Below are 11563 nucleotides of genomic sequence, written 5' to 3' on the forward strand. Positions count from 1 at the left end.
ATAGCATTTTTTTACTTGGATTTCATTAACTAGCTGCGTAACAAGAACATGACCAATTTAAGTTTATAGGACAACTAAACTATCAATTTAAACAAATTTACCGTCAACTACAGACATTGCATCCATCGATCCCGCCATGTTTCTCATTGACACGCCACCAACTCGGAAACTCGGGGCTTAAAGAAAATTTAGAGTTTCCCACTCGTAATAACGACTTTGTGGTGGCGTTCATGTGCGTTCAACTCGTAAATACGATCTATCCGACATGACTTGAACGCACCATACCTAACCGCCAGTCGCGCGCATCCGCCATGTTTGTAGTTTTTTAACGTGTTTTATTCGTGTTTGTAGTTCTGGACAGAATCCTTCACCAAAACGCAATGGATTGTGGGCAAATATTAGCCATTAGTGTGTGCTCGGATCCACACTTCACAAATCGACCTGAAATAGTAGACCATCCAGGGACTTTTGGCATACTCTTTTCAACATAATCTGCTTTGGGACACACTTATTCTAATCTCACATACTATTTAGGATGGATAGTATTAACATTGAGACGCAGGGCCGGTCTCTCTCTCTCTCGAGTAGAGGTCTGCATTCCCGCGGGACCCGACCAGATTTCTTGCGACGCGGGATTAAATTCCCGAATAAAACGCGGTAGCGGTCGGTAACTCTGGTGTAATTTGAACGGGAGCGGACTTTTCCTACCGTGTACAGCAAAATGTTAAACGAACTTAGTATTTTGACAAGACGAATAAAAATAGCTAGGCTATTTCTGTACAACCTACATTTTTATATTTTTTTCTCTCTGAGACACTTTTTCCTATTGTTTTAAATGTTAAACGAATTGCATCCTGACAAGACGAATAAAAATAAGAAATACAATTTTTGTACAACATTTTTATTTTCTCTGTGACACAGAACAACATATCTGTCCTTTATTCTTATTGACCACCTGTGGTGAATATAGCAGAATAAGGATGCAGCAAAGTGTGGCTGCGCTGTCCTTGAAGGACGTTCAACTCGGTTTTGTTTATATTTTGCTTGTTTTAAATGTTAAACGAATTGCATCCTGACAAGACGAATAAAAATAAGAAATACAATTTTTGTACAACATTTTTATTTTCTCTGTGACACTTTTTTTCCCGACTGTGTTGGCAGCAGTTGCTGTCAATAACTTCTCAAGACTCTTGACAAGACGAATAAAATAACAATTTTGTGCAGACTACACTTTTATTGGTCAGCCTCTCTCTTTCTTTCAGTAGCGGAAACTTAAATGTGAGATTCTGGAAAGAAGATCTAAATTTAGCGGGAACGGTCGGGTAGAAAATTATTCCAAGCGGACAGCGGGTGAACAAAGAGTGAATATATAGCGGGAGCGGGTGGGTGCGGAATATAACCTTGCGGGAGCGGGACTAAAAAAAAAACTCTACTCTCGAGTCCAACACGGAAGGGACTTAAACTGCAATTCATCAACTGGCCGCTAGAGACTGGCTCCAAAAGTGAGCCCCCATGTTAAAATGCCCAACTTTACAGCAGAAAAAAACATGTTTACAGCCTGGTACAAAAAGTGGTTTTGTTCTATATAGCTAATTTTGCCCTTCATGACAACTGTGAGGGGGGTGAATGTTTTTATAACTCATCCGTTTAAATTCTATTAAGCCTTAAAGTTCTGCATAATTAAGGGCGTGGCCACTTGAGTGACAGGTGGATTGCCGCTGCTGTCACCACCGTCAAGCTAGGTTTCAGCAACCAGCTCCACCCACGGCCCGCCTCTTTTCGATTATGCAGGAGTGACGCGCTGCCAAGATGGCCACTTTGGGCTTCAAAAACGCTCTTCAGAAACCTACGGGTGACGTCACGGACACTACGTCCATGCTTTATACAGTCTATGTGTGCGCCAAATGAGTCGCTGTAGAAATCAAATACTTTAATGGTTGAGGATGAAACAGCTCAACACGAGAGAAACGCAAACGTAATGACATGTGAAATAAAACCTCATGGTGTTTGAAAGAAGAGTGGCTTGATTAAGTGCTTGATTAATAGCGGATGATGAGCACAGGTGCAGTAGTGTGCAAACTCTACCTCTCTAAACTCTACTTAGATAACCATGTAAGAATTCACATTCTTTGAAAATATTTAGCGTACAGATCTCAGTTTAAATGCTTCAGTTTGTTTTCTGTTCTATTCTATTATGTTCTGTTCTATTCTATTATGTTCTATTCTGTTCTGTTCTATTCTATCAGTTTAAATGCTTCAGTTTGTTTTTATATTATATTATATTATAAATTAATAAATAATTGACCTCAAAAAGGGAATTCATGAGCAATATCTGCTTAATTTTTTTATATTACAATATCTGCTTAATTTTTTTATATTATATTATATTATAATACATCATATGTATTATAACAAATGATTGAACTGTTCTGATTTAAACATTTTTTTTATTTTTATAGAATTTCTTGGTAACAGAACTGTTATAAAAATTCTCAGGTAACCTAAAATGTGCATTATTTACATCAAGGGTCAAATCAAATGTAAATAGCCCAAGTTAAAAGGTTGCACACTGTTTTGTGTGCGCTGTACAGCTCTGCTATAAAAAATGTTTTTGCTCAGATGGCCGAAATGTCTGCCCAATAGAGAAAAGTTTTGCTCAGCAAGAAAAAAAAAATTAGAGGGAACATTGCTGGCAATTTATTTATTTATTTTTAAAATGCTGGCAGGGAAAGAGTTAAAAAATAGTTCAATCGAATGGCCGTTTTGGTCCACTTTCTCACCTGTGCTGCTCCACATCATGAGGCTGAGCTTCTCTCCCAACAGGTAAAGAGGAGCCATGGAGAGCGACGCGCCTCCGAGGAAAACACACAATCCCACGGGACTCAAGTGAGCCATGATAGGATACACCCAAATCCCTGACGCATGGTGCACCCACAGCACCCTAGTGAGAGACAGACGCATGAACCAGAGAGAACAGAACAAAACTAAACTTTGCTTAGGTCTGTGTGAAGCATGCAAGCAGACGAGATTACCACGACAGATACAGGGCAGCAAATAAAGCCAGACTGAAAATGCCTTTAGTGCGACTGGGATATCTGTGATTCTGAAGGAACATCTGCAGCAGCAGCAGCGGCATGATCACTGTGTGCTGGGGAAAAACACAACACAAATCCTGAACTACTGCAGTACATGAGAGCTGGATTAATGCTGCGCAGGTCACAAAGGTCAGCCAATACTGCAGTACATAACTCTAAAACAATGCACTCACCATTGCATGATTCAGCCAGATGGGAATGATCTCGTCTAACAGTTTTGGATACACCAGCTCTCTGTCGTAAGTGTAGAGAGTCCAGAAAGAAACGAACACAAACTGCAGGCAAGAAGATCAGGATCGAAAACATCAATACATTCAAAGTTCACATTAGTAGTCGACCAATAAAGGTTTTTTAATAACCACTGATGATAACAATATCAAGAGAGCAGGCTGTCCATCGTCCGATATAAATAATACACAAAATTATTGAAACGGACACTTATTTTACACTATATATATATTCACAAAAAAATACAAAATAAAAGTAATAATAAAAGACAACATGCATCGGCATCAAACAAACCACTTTTGTTGAACAGGCAAAGTTATCAGTTAATTAATGAGCCCGATATCAATCCATTAATAGCTTATACTTTTATACATTCATATCCACTTATTGAACCTAAAACCCTGATGAAAAAATAATTAACGCCCATGATATTTATCAGTCAGTCACATACTATACAACCACTTTCAAAACTACAAAAACTGTAACCTCAAATAATTCTAAGAATGCATGGGAAATTCTACAATACTGGGAAATTCTATAAAACTGGGAAATTCTATAAAGCCTAAAAAAGTTGCACAACTATCATAAATGCTCTAATGATTTTTTTTAGCAATCTGTTTTAATATTAACAGTATGCATTTAGTCTTGCCAAAAATACTGTGACATCATTTGGACAGTCATGCTCAAAAAATAGCAATATGTTAAATGAATTATTTCGCATAATTAAATAAATTAACCAATAATAAAATCTGTAGTTTACTCAAACACATAAAAATTTGAAAGAGAACTTAAACTTTTAGCTAATTTTCAGTGAATAATGACTTACGAAATATAATATATGAAATAAAGGGTTCAGATGATACTTAAACAGACTTTTGTGTCGTCATATTGGAGCTGGACAGCCCCAGTTCTCATTGACTTTAACTGTAATAAAAAGAGAGACCGGGTATTCTTTAGAAACCCATCCTGTGTTCAATATCATAAAGGTTTGAAACAACATGAGAGTGAGAGTATAAGAGAGACTTGTCAGTTTTAGGTGAATAGGTAAGTCAGGGCTCTAGACTGCCACCAAATAGTTGATTTGAAACGATGGATGGGTTTCAAGCTAGAGTAAAGTAAAAGACCGCTTCTTAAACCAGAGAAGGTGAATCATGTGGGGGGGGAAACATGCAAGCACTGTCACCGACAGCAAGTTTAGTTTTACTTTTCTTTTTGAAAAGCTTGTTATCTTTGCTGTTTACCTCACGTTATGCGAAGCTCTCTTTTATTTATGTATTTGATTTCTCAGTGTTTGCTAAACGGTCTGTAATTTATTAGTCGATATATAATACAGCATGTGGTGTGTGCCATGCCTCGTCTTATTCGTTTTTGTTAATAAACGTTTTGTAAGCTAGTTTGTTAATGTATCTTACGGTTTTATTGTTGTTGTGCTTTAATTAAGAATAACAGTGAATCCATCTTTTGTTTTAGTCTTAAAAAGTGAAAGGTGTGTAGATGTATGTAAGCAAAACAGACAGTTATCTTTTCTTGTAAACGTGACAAGAGCACGAATTCGAAAGTGAAAGCACCCGAAGCCCGCGGCTTATAACGCAGCAAAAGCAGATCTCCCGATCACAAAACTCAATCACAAATAATACTGATGAAAAATAACGGGTTGAACGATTACCCCTTTCTTTCCATATAAACTACGATAAAAGTCCGGGGGGGGGTTTCTGGACTCCTTTTTAATGGTTAAATTAAATTTTATTAATCAAAAAGCATGTCTAATTAATTAAAATCATGAAACTTACATTTAACATCAATTTATTAAAAGTTTAACAAAAATTACATGTTTAGGGCCCTATGAAATGTTTTATTTTTCCAACCTTATGTTTTACTCTTACCAAATTCTGTGTTTTAGCACGTCTAATTATATGAAAGCATAAAAACAAGTTTAATTTATTCTTACAATAGCCTTGTGATTTTTTTCCTCAGAAATTCTGTGTTGTGTATTTAAATTTTTTTAAGGCATAAAACATTCATTTAATCTATCTTTTAAGTAATGAAAATTTTTAAAAAATTATTTTTTGGAAAATAAAGGTCATTTAATATTAAGAAATACATTAATAAATGATAATAATAATTAAAACATTAAGAAATATTGTATGATTATTCCTTAAAAATAAGGTTTTAATCATTTTAGTACTAGTAGTAGCCTATTACGTACATACTGAACAGTAGTAATATATTTCTGCTGCAATGCCCTCAAGTTAAACCGAACTTTTATTTTGACGGGTTGCTGTGAATACCTTTACATGTCTGTGTGTATGTGATATGATGATAGTTTTACTCAAATGAAACGGTCAAATGCTCATGAAGTGACTCTCAGAGCAGTTCTGGAGATGTTGTTCATGTATTTATGTCCTCATTTAGTGAGACGGCATGCCGTCGTGTAAATAAGTAAGATAACATAAGGCTATTTAGTTTGTTTAATAAAAGAACACGGTATAGACAAGTTCTATAGAAAAGGTAACTTTAAATTACTTCTGTTGTGATCTGGCGATATAGAGAAAATATAATTAAAGGGGTCATATGATGCGATTTCATTTTTTCCTTTCTCTTAAAATTAACTTGACCTTCAAGGGGGGCGGGGGGGCCGTTAAAATAATGGCAGGGGAAACACTGGAATAAAAAAAAAACATTGCGACCAACAGAGTGAGTTAGTAGCAAAAGAGCGAGCAGTGGGAAGAATGAGTCTGGAGCCCTGAGTGTATATTGAGTCGAAGTAAATATTTTAGGGGCTATTGTAAGTTCTGACATTTTCTGCGCTCATACAAGAAAACCCTAATTCGTTATAAAACCTGATTTGTCCTAACGTTACTCACGGTCCCGACGGGAAAGGCCAGCACGGTGAAGTGAAAGTCTCTGGCTCTCGTGACAGACACAGCGCTGTGCACCGCATCCGCCAGCACACACAAGCCGAACAACAGCGCCTGCGACACCTGCAACAGAACCAGGTGACACGCCTGATCCGAGCTGAGCGGTCACATTAGTGAAGGATTTCGTGGGAAGAGCTCCTACCAGATTAATAAACGTCAGATATTTCCAGCGTCCTCCGTATGATCGCACACCGGGGTGTCTGTCTGAGGTCTGCAGAGTACAGTTACTCCAGATAGCAAACACATACCAGCTCAAAATAAGCAGGTGAACCAGCAGGCTCGTCTTTGGTCCGAGTCTCGTGGCGGCCGCCATGCTGCACCGGCTCTGACGTCACCGGAAAAGACGGTTCTTCAGGAGCAGTTGTCATGCTAAAAAAAATGCAATTGCTATTGCCATTTATTTATTTATGTCTTTATTTATAATGTCACACCTCAAAACTGTGATTGGTGAGTAATGCAGCGTGTCTGTCAGCGAGTCCTAACCAGCTCGAGACTCTAGCAAACTGCACCATGATTCATTTGCTATTGCTGTAAGGTCCTTAACCAGATTCCTAATCATAGGATAGCTTTTCTTGTCATTTGTGAGCTTGATGGTCCCAGTCCTCCTTCATTATATAGAAGTATATCATCTAAAAAAAAGTTTCACAGAAGTAGGTATGGGTTTGTAATGACATGTGGGTGAGAAAATTGTGCAGAATTTACATGTTTGGGTGAACTATTACTTTATTAACAACCATAAAAAATAAATAAAATAAACAACTAAATATTCATAAGTGCTCAGTCAGTTCAGATTGGCAGGTTCAGTCTGTCTTTAAACCAAATACAGTTTTTTTCATTAGTTTTAATTAATCCTATTGTGACACAATTCAAATTAAAATGTAAAGTTTAGTTTTCGTTATATTGTGTCTTTTATTTCAGTTTTCATTTTCAAAGTCAACCTGTATGCAAATTCTGTGTTAATCAGTGGGCGGGGCTTATTGTTCACGTGACTAGCGGTCTGCGGGTGTAAGTATGGAGGCCCATTTCTGCCACAGTTGCGTTTAAAATATGATTCTGTCATAATAATGGGAACCTTTATCATATAATAATGCCTTATGATAAAGTTTCTCATTATAAGATATTTAGTCATTAATATGAGAACGTTTCTCATTATACAGACCTGACTTTTTACTCAACTTGAACAATAAGCCCCGCCCACTGATTAACACAGAATTTGCATACAGGTTGACTTTGAAAATGAAAACTGAAATAAAAGACACAATAAAACAAAAGCTAAACTTTACATTTTAATTTGAATTGTATCACTATTATTGCCTGAGCATTAATAAAAAGCTTTGTAAAAACTGTATTTGCATTTTCTTTGCAATCACGAGGCAAGACTGCCAATACTAAATTGAAAAGGCAAAAGTGGCAGTGAAAATTAAATGTCAAATCACCAACTGCATTTTATTTTTCAATTCGACAGGGACGATGTGTTGTCACAGTGAAAATGAAAATGAAAAATAAATCATTTCATTCATTTTCAATTTTGGCGCATATTTTGTGTACAGTTTTCTATAATGAAATTGTTCATCTGGTTTTCAATTCTTAATTGAATCGATTTATTTAAAATTGGCAGAAGATACCTTCCATATCTGGTTGTGTGCAGTCTAAATGTCTTGTGAATGGTTCATTATAAAATCATAAAATGGTTATTTTTATTATAGTAATTTAATGGCAGTTAACTTTAATGTTGTAAATGTTACCATTGAAACAGATGGAGATGCTCTGCTTACTGGTGAAGTCAAAATGAAGGAACAGTGTGTGAATATAATGTCTTGCGTGTATTCATTGCTGCTTTGTCATATGGAAACAAAAAGTGCCACATCAGAGGAAAATGAAGTAAAATCTCAGCACATTTTCCCCCACACTGAATTCTAACATATCACAAAGATTAAGGAAACCTTTAGCAAAGATCTCACTAAACCTTAAACAAAAACGTAATTATGAGCAGTATAGCCACAAAACATTTACAGTGTATTCATCAGTGGTGTTACACATTTCTGAAGACTTTCTGAGCATTAATACATGATTTCATAAAGCACGGTCAAATTATCTTCACATTTACGGATCATACATAAAATAGATTTGATTGTGACAAGAGCATTGCATTACAGGACGTTTTGCACAAAACGTTACAAAGCAAAGGTGTAATTTTCCATGCTTTTCAATAATCAGATGAAGAACGTTAGATGAGGATGTCGCCAAGAGTAAGGCACGCAGATCCACAATCCCCAAAAGACGAGCAAGAGCAGAAATCTAGACTTTTACAGATTTTGCAACTACAGCTACATGCTTTGCCGGTGGTGCAATCAACAAATCCGTCTCCGGCAATGTCCTTTAGTCTTACACAACGAACATGTGTGCGTACTGATGAAACATGAATGCAAAATGAGCACAACATCGTAAAACCCGTTATCAGACAGCTGAGTTTCCAGATTCACAGCGTTTGCCCTCATTACAGTCCAGTGTTTTTCCAGCGCTCAGTGACCTGACGGTGAGAGAAGCCTTCGTCGGTCGGCGCCTCAGAGGAAGCCGTCTTCTCCAGAGATGTATGAGAAGCCGTTGAAGGCGTTGGAGCTGCTGGTGGCCAGGCTGGGGGTGGGGTCTGGAGTGCGGCCCACAGAGTTGGGCACCATCTCTCTGGTGAACTCTGGGTCAATGTGCTGAAGGTCTGCTGGGCCTCTCTGGAGAAACACGGCAGAACTCTTATTACACACATCGCCTTCTGTCTAACACTGAAACAGAACTGAACGTGTACATAAAGATGTACAGTTATACTCTTTGTATTGGTACTCTATAAAGACCAAAGGCCAGAGGGAGTTTGTGAGAACCTACCACATTTGGGTTATATGGAGGAGTGATTCGCTTGTGGTAGAGGTCGTCCCAGTTAATGGGGGCAAAGAACACATGATTTTTAATCTCCAACTGCAAAACCAGAACAGTTGACACATTAACAGTGACGCTTGGCCTGATAAACAGTTTCACAATGACAAAGACCTCCAGAGGGTCACTCACAAAATCAGCAATGGCTCCTATCCGGCGACGCTGGTCTTTCTGCAGGAGTCCGTACAGCAGGTGACTCGAGGCCTCCGACCTCCCCGGCGCCAGCTGCAGAGGTTTATGCAGGATCGCGTCGTACATCTCAGACACGTCCCGGCTGTAGAACGGAGGCTGTGTGCCACAGTCATCCCAAATTAAGTGTGATTATAATCCATTGCGTTTGGGCCAAGAAGATTAAAATATATGCAGTGAATGGGTGAACTTACTAAGCTGTAAAGCATCTCATAGAGCACAGCTCCGAGACACCACCAGTCCACAGTGCGGTCATACGGCTCTTTCCGTAGGATCTCAGGAGCCAGATACTAAGAGTGAGAGAAAATCACATGACTTTGTCGACCTGGAAAATGCAATACACTCACATTAAGCTGTATGTACAATATGTGACCCTGGAGCACAAAACCAGTCTTAAGTAGCACGGGGTCCTATCCTAACAAACCATACATCAATGGAAAACTTATTTATTCAGCTTTCAGATGATGCATAAATCTCAATTTCGAGAAATTTACCTTTATGACTGGTTTTGTGGTCCCGGGTCACATATAGCAGATCGCAACTGCTGTAATTTGTTATATCACCGAAAAATGTAAACTATATAATAGCCCAGTGATATGTTAAAATTTGGACACATAGTACATCCTACTTTACCTGCATACTTGCAGTACACTCATGTAAAGCTATATATATATATATATACTCTTTACCGCAAAAACGGAAGTTCAAAGACAAAATTCTAAAGATGCACACCTGTTTCTCTGTCGCATAAGGTCTATAGGGTAATAAAGACTATAACTGCATTATTGCACAGCTCTATATATAAAGTTTGATATACATGATATCATTTTTTATCAGCAAACATACATTATACTAATGTAAAGTGATATATACTATATATTAAATTTCAGCTGTCATTTTGTTATTATTTTTGTTGCAAAATGTAACTACATTATTGCCCAGCTTTTTATATAAAGTTGGATGTATACTGTAAGCAACTTTATTCGCATACATTTTCCTGTAGTTCAAACAGTAGAGCATTGCGCAAGAATGCCAAGCTCTTGGTATTTAAAGAGATAGCAAAAACTGATCAATGTGAATCAGTGTAATGGTGCAGTGTAAGTCACTTTGGATCAAAGATTCTGCCAAACGCATGAATGTTCTGAACCGCTGGATTGCTTATATTGTCTCAAAATGCAAACTATATTATCATCCAGCTTTGATCTGCTAAATGCATCTATAAGGGATGAAGATATAAGGATATTATAAACATAAACATTATGGTTTCTGTAAAGCTGCTTTGAAACGATGTGTATTGTAAAAAGTAAATCTGACTCGAATCAAGATTCGTACCTCTGGAGTGCCGCAGAAGGTTGAGGTGGTTCCTTCTGGTTCTATGCCTTCTTTACACAAGCCAAAATCTGTTAACACCACATGACCCTGACAGAGATCAGAAACCAAATTATATGCACTCTCTAATCTAACGCATTCATTAGCACACAAGTCCTGAACGGCTGCTTTACCTGGTGGTCTAATAGAATGTTTTCTGGCTTGAGATCTCTAGATGGGAGCATGAAGACATGCAGGTGAGTTCAGGCCAGCTGTGATATGAAGGGAAAGCGCTGCAGTTACTGACCTGTACACTATATTGAGAGAGTGAAGGTATCCGATGGCACTGGCCACCTCCGCCGTGTAGAAGCGAGCTCGTGCCTCTGAGAAACACCGCTCTCTCTGCAGGTGATAAAACAACTGCAGGGGGAAAGAAAGGGCCACTTAGACCTGCTTTTAACACGTTCGATTGATTATGCTGCTTGTTTCCACCAGTTTAAGAGTAAAAAAAAATCTGTTTAAACATATATAGTATATATATTCAGTATTCAAACTGAGTTCATGGTCTTATATAAGTCTTATAAACAGTGTAGGGGAGTTACTAGTTACATGTAACAGCGTTACGTAATTTAGTTTCACAATAAATGTAACTGTAATCCATTACAGTTACTAATGAAAATGTTAATGATTACAAAGGGGATTACATCTAAACACTCTCTCTCTCTCTCTCTCTCTCTCTCTCACACACACACACACATACACACACACACACACACACACTCACACACACACACACAGGTTTGTTTGTGTGAAAAGTGGGGACATTCCATAGGCGTAATGGTTTTCATACTGTACAAACCGTATTTTCTATTGCCCTACACCAACCCTACACCTAAACCT

At 37.8% G+C, this 11563-nt stretch overlaps 2 protein-coding genes across 5 annotated transcripts in view; both read right to left on the reverse strand.

Annotated features, from left to right (window-relative positions):
- Positions 1–6602, reverse strand: part of adtrp1 (androgen dependent TFPI regulating protein 1) — a 9457-nt gene extending 2855 nt beyond the window's left edge. Inside the window, exons 1-5 of one of the 3 annotated variants that reach the window (XM_016519371.1) lie at positions 6384–6601; positions 6188–6304; positions 3269–3370; positions 3033–3148; positions 2781–2941 (exon numbers count right to left, since the gene is read on the reverse strand). In XM_016519371.1, the coding sequence (XP_016374857.1) occupies positions 2781–2941; positions 3033–3148; positions 3269–3370; positions 6188–6304; positions 6384–6554 (667 nt within the window). In that variant the 5' untranslated portion in view covers positions 6555–6601. Of the gene's footprint in view, positions 1–2780; positions 2942–3032; positions 3149–3268; positions 3371–6187; positions 6305–6383 lie in introns of all 3 variants that reach the window. The other 2 variants (XM_016519372.1, XM_016519373.1) reach the window with 2 other exon arrangements.
- A 1118-nt stretch (positions 6603–7720) lies between these two features.
- The window catches only part of LOC107713751 (serine/threonine-protein kinase Sgk2-like), a 6171-nt gene continuing 2328 nt past the window's right edge, over positions 7721–11563 (reverse strand). For both annotated transcript variants that reach the window (XM_016519357.1, XM_016519356.1), the window contains 7 exons: positions 10971–11083; positions 10858–10894; positions 10688–10774; positions 9550–9645; positions 9299–9454; positions 9119–9208; positions 7721–8967 (listed from right to left, as the gene is read on the reverse strand). In XM_016519357.1, the coding sequence (XP_016374843.1) occupies positions 8806–8967; positions 9119–9208; positions 9299–9454; positions 9550–9645; positions 10688–10774; positions 10858–10894; positions 10971–11083 (741 nt within the window). In that variant the 3' untranslated portion in view covers positions 7721–8805. The remainder of the gene's footprint in view (positions 8968–9118; positions 9209–9298; positions 9455–9549; positions 9646–10687; positions 10775–10857; positions 10895–10970; positions 11084–11563) is intronic.

The sequence above is a fragment of the Sinocyclocheilus rhinocerous genome, unplaced genomic scaffold (assembly GCF_001515625.1).
Source record: "Sinocyclocheilus rhinocerous isolate Xijiao unplaced genomic scaffold, SAMN03320098_v1.1 scaffold569, whole genome shotgun sequence".
Lineage (NCBI taxonomy): Eukaryota > Metazoa > Chordata > Actinopteri > Cypriniformes > Cyprinidae > Sinocyclocheilus > Sinocyclocheilus rhinocerous.